At 42.4% G+C, this 22,197-nt stretch overlaps 1 protein-coding gene across 5 annotated transcripts in view; it reads right to left on the reverse strand.

Moving 5' to 3' along the window:
- The window catches only part of RAP1GDS1 (Rap1 GTPase-GDP dissociation stimulator 1), a 160,363-nt gene that overhangs the window by 36,255 nt on the left and 101,911 nt on the right, over nt 1-22,197 (reverse strand). For all 5 annotated transcript variants that reach the window (XM_068232203.1, XM_068232220.1, XM_068232211.1 and 2 more), the window contains 2 exons: nt 15,178-15,306; nt 2,135-2,260 (listed from right to left, as the gene is read on the reverse strand). In XM_068232203.1, the coding sequence (XP_068088304.1) occupies nt 2,135-2,260; nt 15,178-15,306 (255 nt within the window). The remainder of the gene's footprint in view (nt 1-2,134; nt 2,261-15,177; nt 15,307-22,197) is intronic.

Below are 22,197 nucleotides of genomic sequence, written 5' to 3' on the forward strand. Positions count from 1 at the left end.
CACCTTGTCTTGTTAAGCGGTGATAGAAAGAATGTGGTTAATTTTCTAAGAATGGAGGTCACAAGTGAATTGTCAAACTTGGATATTTTAAAATGTTAGTGCAATTAGATAAGTGTGTTTCTCTCCTGTGGGCGATATCAGAACGTAGCAAAGACTGCATAACGATAAGTCAGCTGTAGTTTGTGCTACAGCAGCTGCATGCACGGGTTTCACAGAAATAATTTTTCTTTAATAAAGCCAGGCCAGCCTAAAGCTACTAAAACAAATGCCCTTTACAAGAGCTTCACATGACTGCAATCACACAGAATCTCTTCATCAGTAATCACACACCTACAAATGAGTGGGCAGACAAACCATAATAGTTAAGTATGAATGTTCCTGCGCAGGGCTGAAACCTGCAAACTTCAAGTGTACCCAACACCTTCTGAATCAAAACAGGCAAAGTGTATAGCCTTGCTTTGCCTTGCAAATTGCATCTCTGTCATTGTGTTAACAGCCTCTGTCACAGTAGGAGAGATGTCAGCAGGATGCAGCACTCCGCTTCCTACAGAAAGGTCAGTGTGGCTTTTCAAACAAGTCGCAGCACAACAGTCAATAACATGCTGTTTATTACATGTTACAAGCAATTAAACTACACTGAATAAGGAGGGCACAGCAAGCAAAATAAAATGGAAAACAGTTTTCAGTGGAATGCTGAAAGTGACTTTATTCATCTGAATATGGGGGCCGCACACTTAGACCTGCATCCAGGGATTCAACTGTGCATGACAGACACTGACGATTCTCCTGTATCTACAGACACTAGAGGGAGGCAAAGGAGGGAAGAGGAGGAGAGAGCCAATAACTACTGCAGCCAGGAGGGTGAGTATATACACACAGGCTTCCTGATCCAATCTCTGCAGGAAGGGGTGGGATGCTACCACTAGACTACCAGGGATAGAGGGGGGCCAGGAAAAGGGTTCCCTTAACCCATTAGCAGCTTCAGCAGAGTTATCAGCAGAACTTGTTGTGCTGTAAATATCTTGAAATGCTTTGATCTCTCCCTGCCAACAGAAAAAACAGAAAGTGAAGGCAGAAGTCCTCTATTATTGTCTCACACTTCACCCTAGTGACAAGTGCCCATAAATACACATTACAGCAATACTATTTAGTACCAAGCAAATGTAACAAATTATAATAAAGTGCTAACATAAATTGGCCTGGAGCACTTGCAAGCCTCTAAATAAATTGTCTGCTAAAGGGTTCAAGGGGACGGTGGCAGCACTAGACTACCAGGGAATGCTTAAACGGGAAGGGAGGTACACTAGTTATCAGGGGACCCTAAAAGCATAAGGGGGTACTACTAGACTACCAGGACAAACTAGTTCACCAGGACAAACTATTACAAAAAGAGGGGATGGGGATGCTATTACTTGAACAAATGCGTTTTCCCTCTCTGCATCATTTTTAAAAAGCAACAGTTTTTGTGCAACTAAAAAATCTAGCATATTAATATATATGCACTAAAGTAGTGATTGCTGTGAATATTTTCTTCCTACACACAGACTGTCATGGCTGAAATCTTCCATATTAGCATGTGGACATATAGAATCTCTCCACCTGTAAGACCGCCAATGCGGATTTTCAGTAGGTGCTGGTGTTGCTGGGAGCTTCCATCAGAAGCTTGCCAATACTAGTTTCATGTGCAAGATTTGCTTGAACTTAGAAAGAGGGGAGTTACAGCTGTGCAATGAAGATAGCAGGAAGAGGAGGAAAGCTATAGGAATACCTCCATACCACAAGATGGACATGTTGTGAAGGCCAACCACAGCATGTGGGATGCCACTACAGAAAAACACAAGTGATGGTAATAGCTTCACCTCCACATGCCCTCAGGCGTTAAGTGGCATTCAGGAAAGATCCGCTGAACTGTATTTGCCTTGAGGGCCGCTTTAAGATTACAGGTTTTTTAACTACTTAAAGTGTACCCAAACCGAAGCTCGGTTACACTAAATCAGATACTTACCTAAAGACAGGGAAGTCTCAGGATCCTCAGGCTTCCCTCTCCAAGTAGTAAGTGTAAGATTTTGAACCCAAGCTGCTGCTCGGGTTTGCTTTAGATGTACTGCATTTTCATCAAACTGTGACTTCTTACCATTTTCGGCGAGAGGTGCCAACACTTCAAAAATCATCTCCTTCTTTTCATGCTCAGTCTGCTTTTTAAAAAGTTTTACAAGTTCTTCTGCAACATTTGTTGAAGCAAATTGTTCTTTACTGGATTCTAAAAAAGGATCAAAAACACAAAAACAAGATCAGAACACAGACTTCACTGCGGTTACAAGATACCTGCCGTTAGCTGCCCAAGTTGATTTCACAGCAAGCTTACAAAACAACTCTGGTCTCTTTAGAAAGAACCAAGCTGTGTCAAGAGCTTGCAATTTTACAACTTAAAGGGAATCTGAAGTGAAAATAAACTTATGACATAATGAATTGTATGTGTAGTACAGCTAAGAAATAGAACATTAGTAGCAAAGAACAGAGTCTCATATGGTTTCCAGTACAGGAAGCGTTAAGAAACTTCACTTTTCATCTATGCAAAAGAGCTTCTCTGAGCAGAGCAATGCTATTTTCTGAAGCACTTCCACATCAAAGAAACAATGAAAGACAACTTCAGATAACTAAAGCTAACCCTGCTCTGTTTCATAGTTTAACTACTAGCCGACCACGTCACGCCAATGGGCGTGGCCGCGGCGGCAGCCCCAGGACCGCCTAACGCCGATCGATGTAAACTCCTGGGGCTCTGTTTTGCAGGAGATTGCGCTCAGGCTGCGTGCGCATCTCCTGCTTGGTGAGCGCATCTCCTGCTTGGTGAGTGCAATCTCCTGCAAAACAGTGGGCGGAGCTCCGCCTTCAGTCTCTGATACTGTTAGACGGTGAAACCACCGTCTAATTAGGGTGTACAGCGCTGCGATCTACAGCAGCGCTGTACTGGGGACAGCCGCGTGACACGGCTGTCCCCTTCTGAGGCACAGAGGTCACCGGCTGTCATAAGCTGAAGCCTATGACAGCTGATCATGAGGATTGGCTGGCGGGGGGAGGTGTACAATAGTTAAAAAAAAAAAAACTTTTTTAATTAAAAAACACACAAACAAACATCTGGTAGGCTATCGGACCCCACCAATAGGAAGCGCTGTTGGTTGGTAGAAAAAGGGGGGGTGGCAGTAATCACTTGTGTGCTGTGTCGTGTGGCCCTGCAGCTTGGCCTTAAAGCTGCAGTGGCCAATTTAATGAAAAATTGCCTGGTCTTTAGGGGGTTTTAACACTGCGGTCCTCAAGTGGTTAAAATGCAGAGTGTCGTTTGTAAACTGCAAATATTGGAGAATGATGCAATGTTATTTACAACAACAACAAAAAATAAATATATATATATATATATATATATATATATATATATATATATATATATATATATATATATATCTGAAAATAAAAATATGAGACTTATTTCTTTTCTACTAATGTTCTATTACTTATCCGTACTACACATACAATTCATTATATCATGTTTTCGTTTTTTGGATTTTTTTTTTGCTTTAGTGTCACTTTTACTTTATATTTTAAAACTAGGAAAAACAAAAATCTGATGTGACTTCACTTACAAAGACTTTTGTGATTCTTACTAATCAAGGTCATTGAGACAGACTTTATTTTGGACATTGATAATTAAAATTGATGCCAATCATTTCTAAAACCATCATTATATGCATGAATGGCAGCAAAATGATCTTCACACAAAGCAGTGGGACAACCGTTTTCAGCTTGCTAGTCACGTTCAAACACAACTATGATGATAAGCAATTATCATTCCCAAAGTCCCCTAATCGCAACTAACGAGAAATATGAACTAATCACTGCTATTTGCACTGCCTTACTGGAAAAACACTTTTCAGTATGAACAAATTTACATACAAAAAAGGGGATTGATAATGTTTGTATAATAATGACAATAATAACACTGCAGAACTTATTTTTAGCTTTCCTTCTCATAAAAGACTGCACAGCAGCAGGGCTACAAGTACTTCCCTTTAATTACATAAATATATAAATTATTAAAGTTTCTGTGCTAATTGGATTCAGGCAGTGTTTAAAACAAGCCTGACAACAGACTCTGCTGCAAGGAAAACTTGGGACAGCTGGAGCTCTGAGGAGAGTCACAGGGCCAGCTCAACAGCCACTGGGATCATGTGGAGAGTTACAAGGTCAGCTCAACAGCCACTGGGATCATGTGGAGAGTTACAAGGTCAGCTCAACAGCCACTGGGATCATGTGGAGAGTCACAAGGTCAGCTGAACAGCCACTGGGATCATGTGGAGAGTCACAAGGTCAGCTTAACAGCCACTGGGATCATGTAGAGAGTCACAAGGTCAGCTCAACAACCACTGGGATCATGTGGAGAGTCACAAGGTCAGCTTAACAGCCACTGGGATCATGTAGAGAGTCACAAGGTCAGCTCAACAACCACTGGGATCATGTGGAGAGTCACAAGGTCAGCTCAACAACCACTGGGATCATGTGGAGAGTCACAAGGTCAGCTCAACAGCCACTGGGATCATGTGGAGAGTCACAAGGTCAGCTCAACAGCCACTGGGATCATGTGGAGAGTCACAAGGTCAGCTCAACAGCCACTGGGATCATGTGGAGAGTCACAAGGTCAGCTCAACAACCACTGGGATCATGTGGAGAGTCACAAGGTCAGCTCAACAACCACTGGGATCATGTGGAGAGTCACAAGGTCAGCTCAACAACCACTGGGATCATGTGGAGAGTCACAAGGTCAGCTTAACAGCCACTGGGATCATGTGGAAAGTCACAAGGTCAGCTCAACAACCACTGGGATCATGTGGAGAGTCACAAGGTCAGCTCAACAACCACTGGGATCATGTGGAGAGTCACAAGGTCAGCTCAACAGCCACTGGGATCATGTGGAGAGTCACAAGGTCAGCTCAACAACCACTGGGATCATGTGGAGAGTCACAAGGTCAGCTCAACAGCCACTGGGATCTTGAGGAGAGTGAAGTCCTTAACCTCAGAAATCGCTGGTTAGTCCTTTCAGAATTACTTATCAGACACACAATGTATCTGCAAGTATTCTGTAACTAGTTACTAACTCATAAAGTAGGAAGTGTTTTTTACAGTATGGAGTTACTATATTGTATAAAGTGCAGATACAGGTAAGAGTTTATTTTGGTAAAGTAAATAGGGGGATTACTTTTAAGTTAACATGAACCTGATACTAGTAAGTTGTCCTATTGCATTTATCAGAATAGAGGATTAGGTTTTTAAAGTCATGCAGCTGTTGTGGTTTTCACTTTTAATCAGGTTTTTGAAAGTAGCAGTAGAACGCACTAGTCAAATCTAGCAGCTACATGGATTAGCATGGCCAAGGTTGAATAATAATTTACAGGGGTCCACCATGAGTTGTCTCTTCTACATGTAAAATGTACAGCAAAGGCTTTGCACTCCACACTAGTGTTGTCCGGATCATGAACGATTCGGATCTTTGATCCGAATCTCTTTTGGGAGTCGAATCATCCGAATCATCAAAATGAGTGATTCGGATCGCAAAGGGGCGGGGGTGGGGCCAGGAGCGGCACGCCCCCCTCTCAGCGGGCACTGGGTGTCCTGGAAGCAGAGCAGCAGAGATGGATCGCTCAGTTGGGGGGGGAGCCAGCCTTGCAGTGAGTGCCAGGGACAGGTAGATCAGAGAGAGGGGACATCGGTGCCACTGCCAGATATGTGTAGAGCACACATACTGGCTATAATGTGCTGCTCATTATAGGCTGTCTGCTCCGTGGTTGTGCACAGTGAACAAATTGGAAACTTTTGGCTCTGAACTTAGCACAGCTCAGTAACTTTGTAGACAGCGTGCTGGGCTAGAAGGGCAGACACTGTGATTGCAGGGCAATATGATCCTCCTGCACTGCTCTAAACAGCTGCACTTCACTTCTGGGAATGCTTTGGGGAATGCTTTCTTTCACTGTGCGACGTTCGCATTCAAAGTATACAGATGAACATATAGGTGAAATATATGTAAAGCATATGATTGCAGCATGTGGTTATTGTGTAAAAACAAACATTTCTGCTCTCTGCGCGTCCCTCCTCCCTTCTCTGTCCACTCCCTGCCCATCTCTGTCCACCATCTCCCCTTCTCTGTGTGTCCACCCCCTCCCCTTCTCTGTCCACCGCAGGGAAAGTCCTGTACTGCTAGTCATTTCACCCCTGAATGCTTCCCTAGTAAAATGATCCGAGATTCGGATCAAAGATCCGGATCTTTTCAATGATCCGATTCGAATCATCCAAATCATTGAAAAGACCCGAACTTCCCATCTCTACTCCACACGTGTCAACTAGTTCACCTGCTACTATATAATCTAAATCAAGATCACTGTTTCTTCTTAAAGCGGAATATAACCCAGAATTTCTTCTTTGCTCTAAAAGATTATTTACAGCCTAGGTTCTCAACATGCGGTACGCGTACCCCAGGGGGTACTTCTGATGGTTCCAGGGGGTACTTTGGCTTGATATAATTAACCAAGTATAACAAATTTAGAGTTTTAGAAAATGATAAATCCTATATAAACAACACCAAATTAGTATTTTAGCTAATTAAAAGCAACAGTAAATGCTTGGAAATTGTTTACAACCAATTATTATGTACTATGATTAAAAATATATTTGTCAAGGGGTACTTGAGATAATGTTTACTATGGCAGGGGGTACTTGGTGAGTACAGGGTTTTAAAAGGGGTACATACCAATAAAATGTTGAGAAACACTGATTTACAGCATATATTATACTAACACAATGATTTTTTTTTAGTAAAACAGCATTCAAAGGGTTACATCACAGGGCTGACTCTTTCTTCTGCAGGGAGAACCCGCATCCGAACTGCTTATAATCTTATCTTGTGTACACATGCTTTACTTGATACATTTATGTAAACATTCTCAGGCTGTGCAGGACTTCAGCTGATGAGTGCTGAAGTGAAAAACAGATCAGAAATAACTGCTGGCAGAATTTACAACAGAATGACAAGTTATAAATAAAATGCACCAGCAGCTTTCAAAGTAAATTAACTGAACTTTGGGAAGTTATAATATCTAAATGAATATTAATACTTGTGCACAAAAGCAAATATGATAATTGTATGGGTTATAAAAAGTAGGAAAACACATTTTTGTTGAAAATTTTGTCCGAGTTTTAATCGTTTTAAACATAACCATTTCAGCCACCCAGACATGATCCTCACGTCCAGGCGGCTGCTCTGCTGCGGTGCCGCACTCCCACTCGCGATTATGGGCGCGATCCCGGTAGCCCTGGGATCAGTTAACGGGAACATGGTTCTTGATCACTGATCCGTGTCCCCAGCAGAAAAACCGAAGCACTCTTACTAGAGGCTTCAGTCTTTCTGCAAATAAAAATTTTCCGCGTCCTCGTGTTTCCGGTGATCGAGAAGCACAAGGAGAAAAAAATAAAACTACATCTACATGTTTTTTACATTACAATTTACACATATAATAACATTAAAAATTAACTGTTTATTTCCCACACCAAAATATTACCCAAATAAAATTTTTAATGGAAAAAAAAATTACAATAAAACAAACAAAACATAAATAGTTACCTAAGGGTCTGAACTTTTTAAATATGCATTTGAAGGGGGTATACTACAAACATTTTTTAAATTATAAGCTTGTAAATAGTGATGGACGCAAAACAGAAAAAATGCACCTTTATTTCCAAATAAAATATTGGCTCCATACATTGTGATGGGGACAAAATTTAAATGGTACCATAACCGAGACAAACGAGCAAATAAAATACATAGGTTTTAATTATGGTAGCGTGGATTATTTTAAAGCTATAATACAAAGCAGCGCTCCAGATCTCAGAAAGTCCGCAATTAGACCTGATAAATGTCCATCAAATGTCAGTAGGAATCTCCTTAAACATAACACATTGGATCATCAGGGCTCTTCTTATGCAGGCTCCACTCAAGATCAACACGACATATAGATAAAACAGAGAAAAGGCATATAGTGTAATTCCGTTTAGGATCTTAAAATCACCACCACCGTTTCCGTATTCCAAAAACCGTGACAGAATAGCTTTAATGCACCGCTGGTGAGCACCACGACACACCCCCTCCGTGTCCGCACTTACCCAGTGGGCCTCCTTAAGTCTCCGGAGGTAAGATTTACAGCATATAGGGGGTCACTATGCAGTATCGGAAGTCCACTTATCACTCCTCAGTTAAATGAACTGTGGGACTGAAAAAGCTTAATAGTGTAAAACCATTTATTTAAAAACTCAAAAAAAACAGAATGCACTCACACTTTGAAGACTTGATAACAGCGCATTATACAGTGTTGGGTCCCCGGGTGACCACTCCGCTGATCATCGCCTCAAATCTCCGCGTTCTGAGTAGCTACTCTGGTAATTCCGCATCAGCCGACAGCGTCTGACGTAGCTCCGCCCTACGCATTTTGTCAGTAGTCTGACTCATCAGGGGCTGACGTCAGACGCTATGCCGGCGTTTTTATATCCATTGGGTCTTCCTAAAGCAGCTTTATTGTACCAATAGGCATGCGGACATTTACAAAGTCCGCCGCGCATGCGCAATTGTCTAACTCCACTCCCCGAGCTTTGTCCGCCCCCTTCAGTGGTAGCACCGCGAGACCAGCTCTCAGGACAGACGTCATAAGGATGCCAGAGGGAAGAACTATTACTCATAAAGTAGGAAACCAATGTTGCGTTCCACAAATAGGAAGTGCCACACTGCATTCCACCATCATAACCCAAAGGCAGAACCCTCTTTAAAATCATCAACACAATTATGATTCTCAGCTATCATCAGACAGAATGGTCACTTACAAATTATACTAATACACAGTTTCTCTACATAAATCCTCATATCCCCTCCCTCCAATCTTAATCATTCCTAATAAAACAATTTATATCAAAATCTACATTAAGGGCATTCGGGACTAAAGTATCTAAATTAAAAATTCACATCCCTTATTTTTTTTTAGAGATTTCTCTCACCTTATTAAAACCCCTCCATGAACCCATTAATTTTTCCACCCCACAAAAGGATATTTGACTCGGTTCACACTGATGTTTCATCTTGAAATGCATTGATAAATTATGTTGCTCAAAACCCTTTCTGATGTTATTTACATGTTCCCCCACTCTTTCCTTTAATGTTCTGGTGGTGCGGCCCACATATTGCAGGCCGCAACTACACCATATTACGTACACCACCCCCACGGTGGCACACGTAATAAATTGCCTAATTTTATATTCTCTCCCATTTGACTTAGCTTGAATACTCACCTTTCTTTCTCCCTTCGATTCTCTACAACCCTTACAATTCCTACAGGGGAAGAATCCAGGCGTCTGCCACCCCACTAATTCCCTCTGTATAGGGGGAGTCACACAACTAGGTGCAATTAAATGTTTTGGATTAGGAGCCTTTCTGTAAATGAAGGAGGGTCTTTCTGGAAGGACACTCTTCAGAATATGGTCACTCTGCAGAATGCCCCAATGCTTACAGAGGATCTGTTCCATTTTCTTGTATTGGGCAGAAAACTCAGACACGAAAGCAAAAGGTTTTTGTTCTCCCATGGTGCTTTTTCTCTCACCATAAATCAGTCCTTTACAATCTACTGTAGCTATTTCCAGCTGAAGCCTATCCAGCCACTCCTCATATCCTTTCTCCACAAATCTATTGTTAATGATGTCTGACTGCTCAAAAAAACTAGAGCTGTCAGAACAGTTCCTCAAAATCTGCATAAACTGTCCCTTTGGGACCCCTTTCAACCACTGTGTGTGATGGCAGCTTTGCATATCAATAAAACCGTTCCGATCCGTCGGTTTAAAAAAACATTTCATCCTAAAACCCGTTTGGTCCCTAAAAATATCTAAGTCCAAGAAATGGATACGAGTTAGGCTGCATTCGGTTGTCAGCTGAATATTAGGTCTGATCTGATTAATTTCCTCCATAAATGCACGAAAACTCACCTCATCCCCTGCCCAGAAGATCAACAGGTTGTCAATATACCTTCGCCAAAGTTTTACTTTCTCCCCCCCCCTATTCGTATATCTTTCTCCCTCCTCCCACCGGGCCATATATATATATTAGCTAAACTGGGGGCGAAGGACGACCCCATAGCACATCCAAAGATGTGTTTGAAATAATCCCCCTTATGCCAAAAATAGTAATTTTTCAATGCCAATTCTAACAATTTCACCAGGAATCTAATAAACAATGTTGGAAGGTCACCCTCATCATCCAACAGCGACGTGACCACCTCTATACTCTCATCATGTGGGATGTTCGTATAGAGGAAGCCCACGTCAACTGTGGCCATCAAAATCTCTCCCTCTATACCCAAATCCTCCAATATCTGTACCGTGTGCTTCGTATCCAACAAGATTCTAGGGAGGGTCTTTACCATGGGCTGCAGAAAGGAATCTATATATTGGCCTAGTCGATGCATAATAGATCCGACCCCACTCAGGATTGGGCGTCCCGGAGGTTCTACCAAATTTTTGTGTATCTTTGGAAGTTGATAGATGACCGGAACCCTAGGTGCAGAAGGCACCAGGTATCCTACTGTGGGCCGGTCGATCAAACCATTCAAGAGGCCCTCATCCAGCATCAGGGTCAAGTCTCGTTTAATCTTAATTGTGGGGTCCCCAGTTAATCTCTCATATGTTCGTTCATCATACACCAGCCTAATTCTTTAAAATACTGATCCTTCCTCAGTACTACCAACCCTACCAAACACCCTCTCAAATATATCTACGGAGTTGAGATTCGAGGAATCTTGAGGGTTAAAAACTGAAGCGTTTCTAAACCTTGGTATATGATTCACTCTACTTATAGGACCTTCCTTCTGAATAAAATATTTCTTCACATTTAATTTTCTTACATATTTATGGACATCAATATACATCTGAAATTTGTTAAGACTCTTCTTTGGGGGCATACTTCAGGCCATGATCCAACAATTTTAATTCTTTTTGACTCAGATCCACCCCACTCAAATTGAAAACCCCCTTTCCCCTTACTGTCTTCTCCTTTTGTTTCCTCTTCCCTGCTCTACACCCCCTTCTGGTCCTCTTTTTCTGGGTGTACATTCTGGATCTCCCCAAGAGTCCCCCCTCCCACCTCTCCAGTCCTCCTTCCAATATCTGGGGCGTGGGGCTAAAAAATGTTGTTGTTCGTTTTCTCGATCCTCAAATAACGGTTGAAACCGATTAAAGGTATCAACTTGAGGATATGGTCTCATCCCCCCTACCATTACTCCATTGTCCTTGTTGACTAGGAGTGTATTCATACGCACCTCTACCACCTCTAGTGTTTCCCCTCTTGGGCTGGGAATATATCTGGTTATTCTGAATCACTCCCCTACTTGTTTCCTGATTTGGATGTAAATTACCACTGTTACTCGGGGGTACATTGGTGTTATTAATTGGGGTCTGATTGTTCGCACTATCCACCACGGGACCGGTACTCTGTTGAGTCCCCCACCAGTAGCCTTTTTGCTACTATAGGTTGCCATTTGTAGGCGGTTTTTTTCCTACGAGCATCCAAGTCCCTCACAAATTTACGTTGTTAATCTAAGATAATTACTTTTTCACTATTCAACAGTTGTTCCTGTAAGCGTTTTGATTTGAATTTATATACCTCGGTATTTTTATGGGGCTCTGTTTTCAATCTAATCTGCTCGATTTCTTTCCTCAATCTATCCAACTGGTTGGTTTTCCATTTAATGAGAATTTTCATTAACTCCAATCCGCTTTTAGTAAAAAATTGTTCCCATTCTACCGTATTTTCCTCTGTATCCTCCCCATCATCAGGAGTAATGTCCTATCTAATCTTTTTAGGTACAATTTGTTCTTTATGGTACTTATCTAGAGTTGCAATATCCCACCAGGTTTATTGTTCTCTACTCATCAGCGTAGGTACTGACTTAAAATCTCCCTCTAGATCTACTAAACCCGGAGCATTCTCATTAAAAATGTCATCTAAGTTAACTGTCTAAGCCTTCTTATCTCAAAAAATTTGGCGAAGGTATATTGACGACCTGTTGATTTTCTGGGCAGGGTATGATGTGAGTTTTCGTGCATTTATCGAGGAAATTAACCAGATCAGACCTAATATTCAGCTGACAGCCGAATGCAGCCTAACTCGTATCCATTTCTTGGACTTAGATATTTTTAAGGACCAAACGGGTTTTAGGATGAAATGTTTTTTTCATCTGACGGATCGGAACTGTTTTATTGATACGCAAAGCTGCCATCACCCACAGTGGTTGAAAGGGGTCCCAAAGGGACAGTTCATGCGGATTTTGAGGAACTGTTCTGACAGCTCTAGTTTTTTTGAGCAGTCAGACATCATTAAGAATAGATTTGAGGAGAAAGGATATGAGAAGGAGTGGCTGGATAGGCTTCAGCTGGAAATAGCTACAGTAGATCGTAAAGGACTGATCTATGATGAGAGAAAAAGCACCATGGGAGAACAAAAACCTTTTGTTTTCGTGTCTGAGTTTTCTGCCCAATACAAGAAAATGGAACAGATCCTCTGTAAGCATTGGGGCATTCTGCAGAGTGACCATATTCTGAAGAGTGTCCTTCCAGAAAGACCCTCCTTCATTTACAGAAAGGCTCCTAATCTAAAACATTTAATTGCACCTAGTTGTGTGACTCCCCCTATACAGAGGGAATTAGTGGGGTGGCAGACGCCTGGATTCTTCCCCTGTAGGAATTGTAAGGGTTGTAGAGAATCGAAGGGAGAAAGAAAGGTGAGTATTCAAGCTAAGTCAAATGGGAGAGAATATAAAATTAGGCAATTTATTACGTGTGCCACCGTGGGGGTGGTGTACGTAATATGGTGTAGTTGCGGCCTGCAATATGTGGGCCGCACCACCAGAACATTAAAGGAAAGAGTGGGGGAACATGTAAATAACATCAGAAAGGGTTTTGAGCAACATAATTTATCAATGCATTTCAAGATGAAACATCAGTGTGACCCGAGTCAAATGTCCTTTTGTGGGGTGGAAAAATTAATGGGTTCATGGAGGGGTTTTAATAAGGTGAGAGAAATCTCTAAAAAATAAGGGATGTGGATAAGTGGACTTCCGATACTGCATAGTGACCCCCTATATGCTGTAAATCTTACCTCCGGAGACTTAAAGAGGCCCACTGGGTGAGTGCGGACAGGTGTGGGGGGTGTCGTGGTGCTCACCAGCGGTGCATTAAAGCTATTCTGTCACGGTTTTTAGGATACGGAAACGGTGGTGGTGATTTTAAGGTCCTAAACGGAATTACACTATATGCCTTTTCTCTGTTTTATCTATATGTCGTATTGCTCTCGAGTGGAGCCTGCATAAGAAGAGCCCTGATGATCCAATGTGTTATGTTTAAGGAGATTCCTACTGACATTTGATGGACAATTATCAGGTCTAATTGCGGACTTTCTGAGATCTGGAGTGCTGCTTTGTTTTTGTTCTTGTTTAGGTCTACCTTACATCGGGTATTTAAGAGCGCACCACGCTAGTAGATTTAATTGCAGCTAGATTTCCTGAAGCGCAGATTTTAGAAAGTTGTATATTTTAAAGCTATAATGGCCGAAAACTGAGAAATAATGAATTTTTTTCCATTTTTTCTTAACCTCCTTGCCGGTTATCCCGAACACAGTTCGGGGTAACCTGCGCAGGAGGATTTCTCAGGCCCCGCTGGGCCGATTTGCATAATTTTTTTTTCCTACACGCAGCTAGCACTTTGCTAGCTGCGTGTAGTACGCGATCGCCGCCGCCGATTCGCCGCTACCCGCCGCGCCGAGCCGCCCCCCCCCCCCCCCCCGCCCCAGACCCCTGCGCAGCCTGGCCAATCAGTGCCAGGCAGCGCTAAGGGGCGGATCGGGATTCCCTCTGACGTCATCCCGCCCGGTCGCCATGGCGACCGGGGAAGCCCTGCAAGAAATCCCGTTCTCAACGGGATTCCCTGCATACTCTGATCGCCGAAGGCGATCGGAGTGGGTGGGGGGATGCCGCCGCTCAGCGGCTATCATGTAGCGAGCCCTGGGCTCGCTACATGATTTTAAAAAAAAAATTTAAAAAAAGTGCAGCGCTGCCTCCTTGCCGGATTTTTTAGACCGGCAAGGAGGTTAAAGAAAACCTGAACTGAAAATTAAAAGTCAAAATAAGCATACACAAGTCATACTTACCTACCATGTAGTCTACTCCTCAGTGTCTTTCTCCTGTCAGACATCTTGTTTGTTCCCTGTGATCAAGGGAATTTTCCATCCTCCATTTTGAAAATGGCCATTACCCATAACAGCTTTCTGGTTAGCACACAGTTAAACTGTAACATCGCCCACTTGAGCCATAGGGAAACATGGATAATACCTGGTACATCAGTTTTCCTCTCAGCTACAGCTGACAGCAACTGATATTTTACTGACAGCAACTGATATATTTCAGATCTGACAAAATATTGTCAGAACTGGAAGGGATTATTGTCAGAAGAAAATGGTGAGCTTCTGAGAGGAACTGATGGCAAGGTAACGATGTAATGTTCATTTGAAGTTACCTCATGTGTTTATTTTAAATATTTTTACTCAGTACAGGTTCTCTTTAATAATCCTGTTAAAATGGATAAACGGCACATGCCATCTAATATAATTTTTTTTTATATTTGGGCTTATGTGCAGTGTAGTTTGGTGGTCTTTAGTCATAACAGCTCTGAAGGTGGAGCTTTATGAAATCACAAAGACTGCCTGAACTACAGAGAGGCTGTGGAGGGTGGGGGAAAGTGTGTTCACTCAAACAGACATCTGATGGAGGAGAGCTACACTCATTCCTCTATGCTGTTTATGTTGAATAGTCTGCTCCCAGAGGCTCCCGATTGTGTTTTTTTCCCGTGACCCTTTCAGATCATGGTCCCAAATCATTATTTTACTGTCATACATTCCAAATTATATGCAGGGCCCCCGGGGGGGGGGGGGGGGGGGGGGGCGGGGGGGCTGGGGGCTTTATGATAATTGGGAAAATATGTGCAAACCTTATGCTCATAATTTTATAGGTTTTAATTTAGTTCGGCTTAAAAGTAAATGAATGGAATACTTACCAAGCTCTGCTAAATTGCCAAACGCGACAAGGCACATCTCTGTCAAAGGCGTGTTCTGAGAGTGTACGCCAAGCAGCTTCACTAGCGTGGGAATTACTCCCATGTTGATGAGCTGAGCTTGCAGAGAATCTGGAAGCAGAGAGAAACTCACAGTTGGTTTACAGCACACAAGATTTCAATGCTACAAAATGCATGCATAGAAAACAAGCGCTCAATAACACTTCTATCACTGATTTATGGGCACATTTACATAATTCATGACAGTAATGTAATTTACTGCAAAGCATTCATATTATTGTTTTAATGCATTTTATCATGTCATGTTCAGAAAACTATAATGCAATAGCGATTCATCTGCAGTCAGACTGGCCGTTTACACCAACCTTCACAATGTACAGAGAAAAAAAGAATCCATTTTTGTCAGCAATAAAAACAAAATCTACAAAACATAAGGAATGATCAAATTCATACAGAATTGAGAAATCACAAAGGCAATGTAACACGTGCAGACACAACATGGTTTAATTAACTTTAAGCATTAGCAAGAATGCACTGAAAAACATACTACTTCTCAAACATACTATGTGAGTAAAGGTAACTGTACCTTTTGTCAAACTGACATGCATCGGGTTACAAACATTGCCTTAAATTGCAGCCGAAAGGTGGCTGGTGGATGGGAGATAGGAGGCTGAACTGCGCACATTTATCAGGCAGCTCAACCACCTGCCTGCCGTGTCACAGAGGTCTTAGCAGGAGGAAATGCACAGAGGCAGTGTGTGCAAAATGCTACAAAGAAAGTTGTCTCATTCACACTAGTCAGTGAGGTAAAATGCATGAAAGTCAGCACTTCTACTTTGCTCTAAAAGATTCCTTACAGCTTTAAAGCTTATACCCCAGAAAACATTTGTAGCAGTACATCACTGAAATGGTTAAACACAGCACTTTGTCCTGCTATACAAAAGCTATTCAGCTTCAAATTCGCAACCAGACTGGAGAAAACAGTATATTTGTTTACATTCCAATGTTGTTACATTTGTGTGTAAACAACTGAAAACATTCTCTGAGAAGCTCTCTGTGCTTAAAGGGAACGGAGCACATTCTCTTTCACTGGAATTTCTCCTGGCATAGAAGCTGCCATGGTCCCCCCTCCCCTTCTCACATTCCTTATTTACAGAAGTCAGAGATGCGATCGTGACACACACAATGTCTTTGAAGAAACAGTCCTAATTACCCACCCCCTTTGTTGATGAAAAGGTATTGTTTACTTCTTGGTAATTAGCTCAATAAAACAATTAGCTTCCTGAAATCTTTGCGGTCGGGGACGGCCGGGCAGGCCAGCTAAAACAGGCTAATAAAACTACTTTGAATATTAAATACAAGGTAAAATGAAAGTTTGTTTTTATAATGAAAAAGATTGTTGGCATACATTTTTCATGTGCTATAGAAATGTCCTGAGTGCTAAAAAAGGTGCTCGGTTCACTTTAAAGTACACACACAGTTCACAACAGCTCACTAGAAGATTTTAATATATAATAAAAAGCAGCTGGAATAAAATGCAAAGGCAGCTTCTAGGGCAAGATAAACTACACTTTGGAAACTTGTAATTTGTAGACAGACAATATTACTTGTGCAAAAAAGCAAATTTGATAACTGTATGATTAATAAAAAGTAGGAAAACAAATTTTTATTGAATGTTATGTCACAGTCAGCTTTCACATTGATGCACCACATTGCGGTGCACTTTACCGTTGCGGAGCAACTATACTTTGAGGCATACTTTCCAATCAAAGCGTGCTTCACTTCACGGATTGCCGCGTACAACGTACTGTTACTCTTGTAGAGCTACAAGGGGCTACCAATACTTCTGCAACAGAATGCAAAGTTTTTTGTACAACGTAACAGAAGACGAAGTGTAAAACGTGCTTTAACCACAATCCTACACAGTAAAATGCAAGTGTCCCTGCATCATCAACTGAATGGTTGTGTGTCCCTGGCTTTTTGTACTGAGCATGTGCGCAGCCAGGGCAGTTAGGACACAGGGCCAGATTTGACAGTTTGCTGTGTGTGGTTGACAGCGGTTCTCATTGCATTTTGGGAAATAACAGCTTTTTCCAACTGCCAAGCAAGCAGCTCCCTGTGTGTATATACTTCGGACAATGGTGCGAGCAAGCGGGACTCGTATGTGCGCGCATTGCGGGGGGTAGCGGCTGTGACCTAGTGTCCTTTAAAAAATGGGCGGGCCTTTTTACTAGTCACATATAATGATGTTAAAAGGGCTCCATTATATCTGAATGATTCTCTCACATTTCTGGCATTCTTAGTAAAGCTGTGTAAAGTGAAAACGGAGATGGCAGACAACACAGTATAAAGAAGAGGGGTAAGTATCTTACTTTTCATACATTCTTTTTGTTCTGATTGATCTTGTGCTACATGTGACAATTAAAATGCATTTTCATCATATGTTTGTACAACTGTAAATGCACTGAGTTTATTCAGTATTGTCTGTTCATGTATAACAATCAGTTTTTCTTGTGTTTATAGTTTTGTCAAGCTAGAGTACTGTGTGACAATCCAGCCCACGATCCCATCTAATCCGCTCCCGTTAGCATACGCAGGAAGTACGGTGAGCAGACTGACAATAAGGACCGGTTGCTGGATTGTCAGAAGAAGGTAGTTAATGTGACAGAGCGTGCCAATCCTGTCTAATCTGCTCCCATTAGCATACGCAGGAAGTACGGTGAGTAGACTGACAAAGATTGATCGTGCAGCTGCCGACAATATGTAAGGTGACAATCACTCACCAATCCCGTATTACTAGGCCACTGTTACCATGCAGGTCTCATGCACTAGAGACTTCTGGAGGCAGATTCACTGAGTTCGAAGTAAACGGTTAAGATTGGTTGGAGGTGCCCATACATGTACAATCCCGATTGTATGTACAATTGGTAACTAAAAAATTTCCATTTCGCGCTGGAAATCGGGTAATTTCACTGCCACCACTGTCCGGTTGAATGGAGTGGACAGTCTCCAACTAGCTACTCCTAAAAGGAAGAAACGGTTATTTACAACCAAGCTAGCAAATCAACAATTTATAAGAAAATTAATAAAACAATGCGGTAGAATGACTGACTCTTCAGAGGGCAGACTCCTTGTAGCAGCAAGCAGATGACCAGAACAGGCACAAGACTGAACAATAAAATCGTTAGTTTTTATTCTAAACTACATACACATAGCATTCTTAAGCCCACAGGTAAATCTACCTGTCCGGCAGAACAGATTGGTTTGATGGAAAAAGAGTAGAGGTGAAAAGAAACAGAATGTCTTAATGTACAGTTCAAATACCGTTATTGGTAGTCCACGCGGCAATCGCAAGTCTTTGGCGAAAGTCCAAGATGGCCGACTGCCATAGAGACCCTTTTGGAAGAAATTATCCAAGTGATCTGCCAGTGTCCAGCTGGCTGTCCGATGTTATAAATATATAAAATGTTACAAAGACTTCAGATGAAGGACTTTGGACCTCGGCCAACCTGGGCCCAGTTAATTTATATCAGAATCAGAAATCTTTTAAGGTTTGGCACATACAATTGCTCAGAGAGAGATTGAGAGTAGTAACAACATAGGAAATTAGCATAGTCAACATAAGAAAAAAAAAAAGCGTAGTCATACAATCATACAGTATAAGGGCATAGTCATACAAAAACACACAGTATAATAGGTAGTACATATTAATAGTTAAATGTGCAGCGGTATAGCGGTAGTCTGCAGGGTGCAGTTTAAACAGTTTTACACTAGACAGTCCTTCAGTCGGCAACTGTAGCATTTGGGGAGGGGGGGGGGGGGGCGTTAGAGATGAAGGGAGTTCAGAAGGTTGACGGCAGAGGGGAAAAAGGAGTCTCTATGCCTCGAAGTTCTGGTGTAAATGTCTCGAAACCTGCGGCCTGAATGGAGCCGGCTGAAAAAGCAGTGTCCCGGGTGTGAGGGATCACTGGCAATTCTCAGTGCTTTAGATCGTAATCTGGAGTTGTGGAGAGGGTCGAGCGGGGGGAGAGGTCTGCCGATGATTCTCTCCGCCGATCTAATGACCCTCTGCAGCTTGTATCTGTCGCTGTTGGAGGAGCCAGCGTACCAGACTAGGATGGATGAGCAGAGGGCGGACTCAATGGTAGCTGTGTAGAAGTTCATCAGCAGCTCCTGGGCCATGCCAAACTTCTTCAGTTGGCAGAGGAAAAACAGCCTCTGTTGTGCTTTACTCTGGGTCAAGGTGGCGTTTGCCTTCCAGTTCAGGTCCTTAGAGATGGTAGTGCCCAGAAGGCGGACACTAGCCACTCTTTCGACCTCTGTGCCATCAATGTAGATTGGTGGTGGAGTGGGCGCCTTCTTCCTGAACTCCACTATCAGCTCCACGGTCTTGGCCGTGTTGAGGACCAGCCTGTTCTCCTTACACCACTGGCAAATTCTGTCGACCTCACGACGATAGTCCTGCTCGTCATTGTTTGTTATAAGGCCAACAATGGTGGTATCATCAGGGAATTTGATGACTTTTACAGAGTCCACAGTGGATCTGCAATTGTTCGTATAGAGGGAGAACAGGATCGGTGACAGGACACAGCCTTGTGGAGCCCCTGTGTTTGTTGTCCTGGGATGAGACGAGATATCCCCCAGTTTGACAGATTGGGACCTCTTGGTGAGGAAGTGTGTAATCCATAAGTGAAGGGTGGGGTGGACATTCAGTGCCATGAGATTGTTTTGGAGTATGCGGTGGCAGATGGTGTTAAATGCTGAGCAGAAGTCCAGCAGGAGGATTCTGACATGAGTTCGGTTTATCCAGGTGGTTGTTTGTAAGCTCCAGGCAGATGTTAATGGCATCATCAGTGGATCTGTTTGTTCTATACGCAAACTGTAGCGGGTCCAGTAGCGCCGAGGTAGAAATCTTAAGGTGGGACAGGACCACCCTCTCAAAGGTTTTCATGATGACCGATGTTAGTGCCACGGGCCTGTAGTTGTTCAGGTCGGAGATGCCCTGCTTCTTGGGGACAGGGATGATGGTGGACCTTTTGAAGCACACAGGAACTTTGCTTTCCTGGAGGGACCTGGTGTAGATGGAGGAGAGAATGGGAGCGAGCTGCCTCACTTCAGCAAGGAGGAGTTAGGGCGTGGATCACACACACCTCTTTGGAACACGAGATGCGCCAGCCCCTTCTCATGGACACAAGAATATATCTGAATCATGATGGGTATTCTATCTCCAAAACCGTACAGGTTATGTTAAATCTAATATTTTTAGGTCAATCAGAATTTACCAATAACAATGATACCAAGCTTGAGGGGCCAGACCCCTGGGGTATTAAAGGGTTACTTTAAACCGGTCTTACTTCAGTTCTGGGAGCCTGATTGGCCAGGAAACCTCTGAGAACCAGCGTCCTACGGAATCCCACCTGTGCCAATTTGATGGGCATAGAGATATGCTATGCCATGAATTATGAAGAAAATATAGATATTGGGGATTACTCGGTCAAAGTAGGTCAGCTACTTCCAGGGAACCTTGATAAGATCTGTCCCTTCTGCTGCTCTGGGTAAAGGTGTCAAAATTGCAGACACCATTCTCCTAGAAGCTTGGCCTTTACAATTTATGTCAGGCAGAAACTAGATTGATGGCATCATCACACAGCAGGGGGACTATGGCCTCGATTCATCATTCTCTTTGAGATAACTTTTTCCAGTTTGTTAAATTACCGAATTCGAAGTTTAGCGATTTCTAGTTGTATTCATCAAGGTTTTTCCTCATTCGGTGTGAATTCGATAACAATTCGTTAACCATTCGGTAACGTGTCGATATTTCCATTTTACAGTGGTACTTTAACACAAGGCCATAAGATTCCCATGGAATTGTGGGTAAAAGGCAGTCCTTTGAGCACTACGTAGCAACATTCTGAATAGGGCTTTACACCTGGACCAGGATTCTGAAAGTGGTTGGGACAATCCCACAATTTGATAGGAGCCTTTTCTAAAAAATTATAGTGCAGCTAGCATATTAGTTAACCCTGACACTGCAGATGTCGTGTTATAGCAAATAAATCTATTCTCTTACAAATTTATATGGTTGCAGACCTTATTCTTGCCCTTCTGTGCCTTTGAATCACTCTCAGCTGACACATAACCACTTCAAATGGCTCCATCTTCTCTGTCAGCAATGATCTGACAGGAATAACGACAGAGCCGTGAAGGAGATAACTAATCCTAAATGTAACGCTAAACCACGCCCACTTTCTTTTTCATGAATTGCACTTTATTACGTTTTAGCGAATCGTTACCGAATCGTTACCGAATGCTCGCTAACAGCTGTAGATAACTTTGATGAATCCTGAAATGAAGTTAACAAATTCGGTATTTTACCAAACTGTTGTTAACAAATTTGCTAAGTGTTGATGAATCGAGGCCTATGTCCTCGATTCATCAAGACTTATCGAATTGGTTAACGACAGTTTGGTAAAATACCGAATTCGTTAAGTTTATTTCAGGATTCATCAAATTTATCTACAGCGGTTAGCGAGCATTCGGTAATAATTCAGTAATCATTCGTTAGTGATGCGTTAAAACGGAAGAATGTGCAATTCATGAAAATGAAAGTGGGCGTGGTTTAGCGTTACATTTAGGATTCGTTATCCCCTTCACTGCTCTGTCGTTATTCCTGTCAGATCATTGCTGACAGAGAAGATGGAGCCATTTGAAGTGGTTATGTATCAGCTGAGAGTGATTCAAAGGCGCAGAAGGGCAAGAATAAGGTCTAGAACCATATCAATTTGCAAGAGAATAGATTTATTTGCTATAACAGGACATCTGCATTTCTCTTGAATCATCTTGTAAGAGAACACAGGCAGTGCCAGGGTTAACTAATTTGCTAACTGCACTACATTTTTCCAGAAAAGGCTCCTATCAAGCCGCAGCTGGCGAAATTGTGGGATTGTCCCAAGCCACTTCCAGAATCCTGGTCCAGGTGTTAAGCCCTATTCAGAATGTTGC

The sequence above is a fragment of the Hyperolius riggenbachi genome, chromosome 1 (genome assembly GCF_040937935.1).
Source record: "Hyperolius riggenbachi isolate aHypRig1 chromosome 1, aHypRig1.pri, whole genome shotgun sequence".
In the NCBI taxonomy this organism is placed as follows: Eukaryota; Metazoa; Chordata; class Amphibia; order Anura; family Hyperoliidae; genus Hyperolius; species Hyperolius riggenbachi.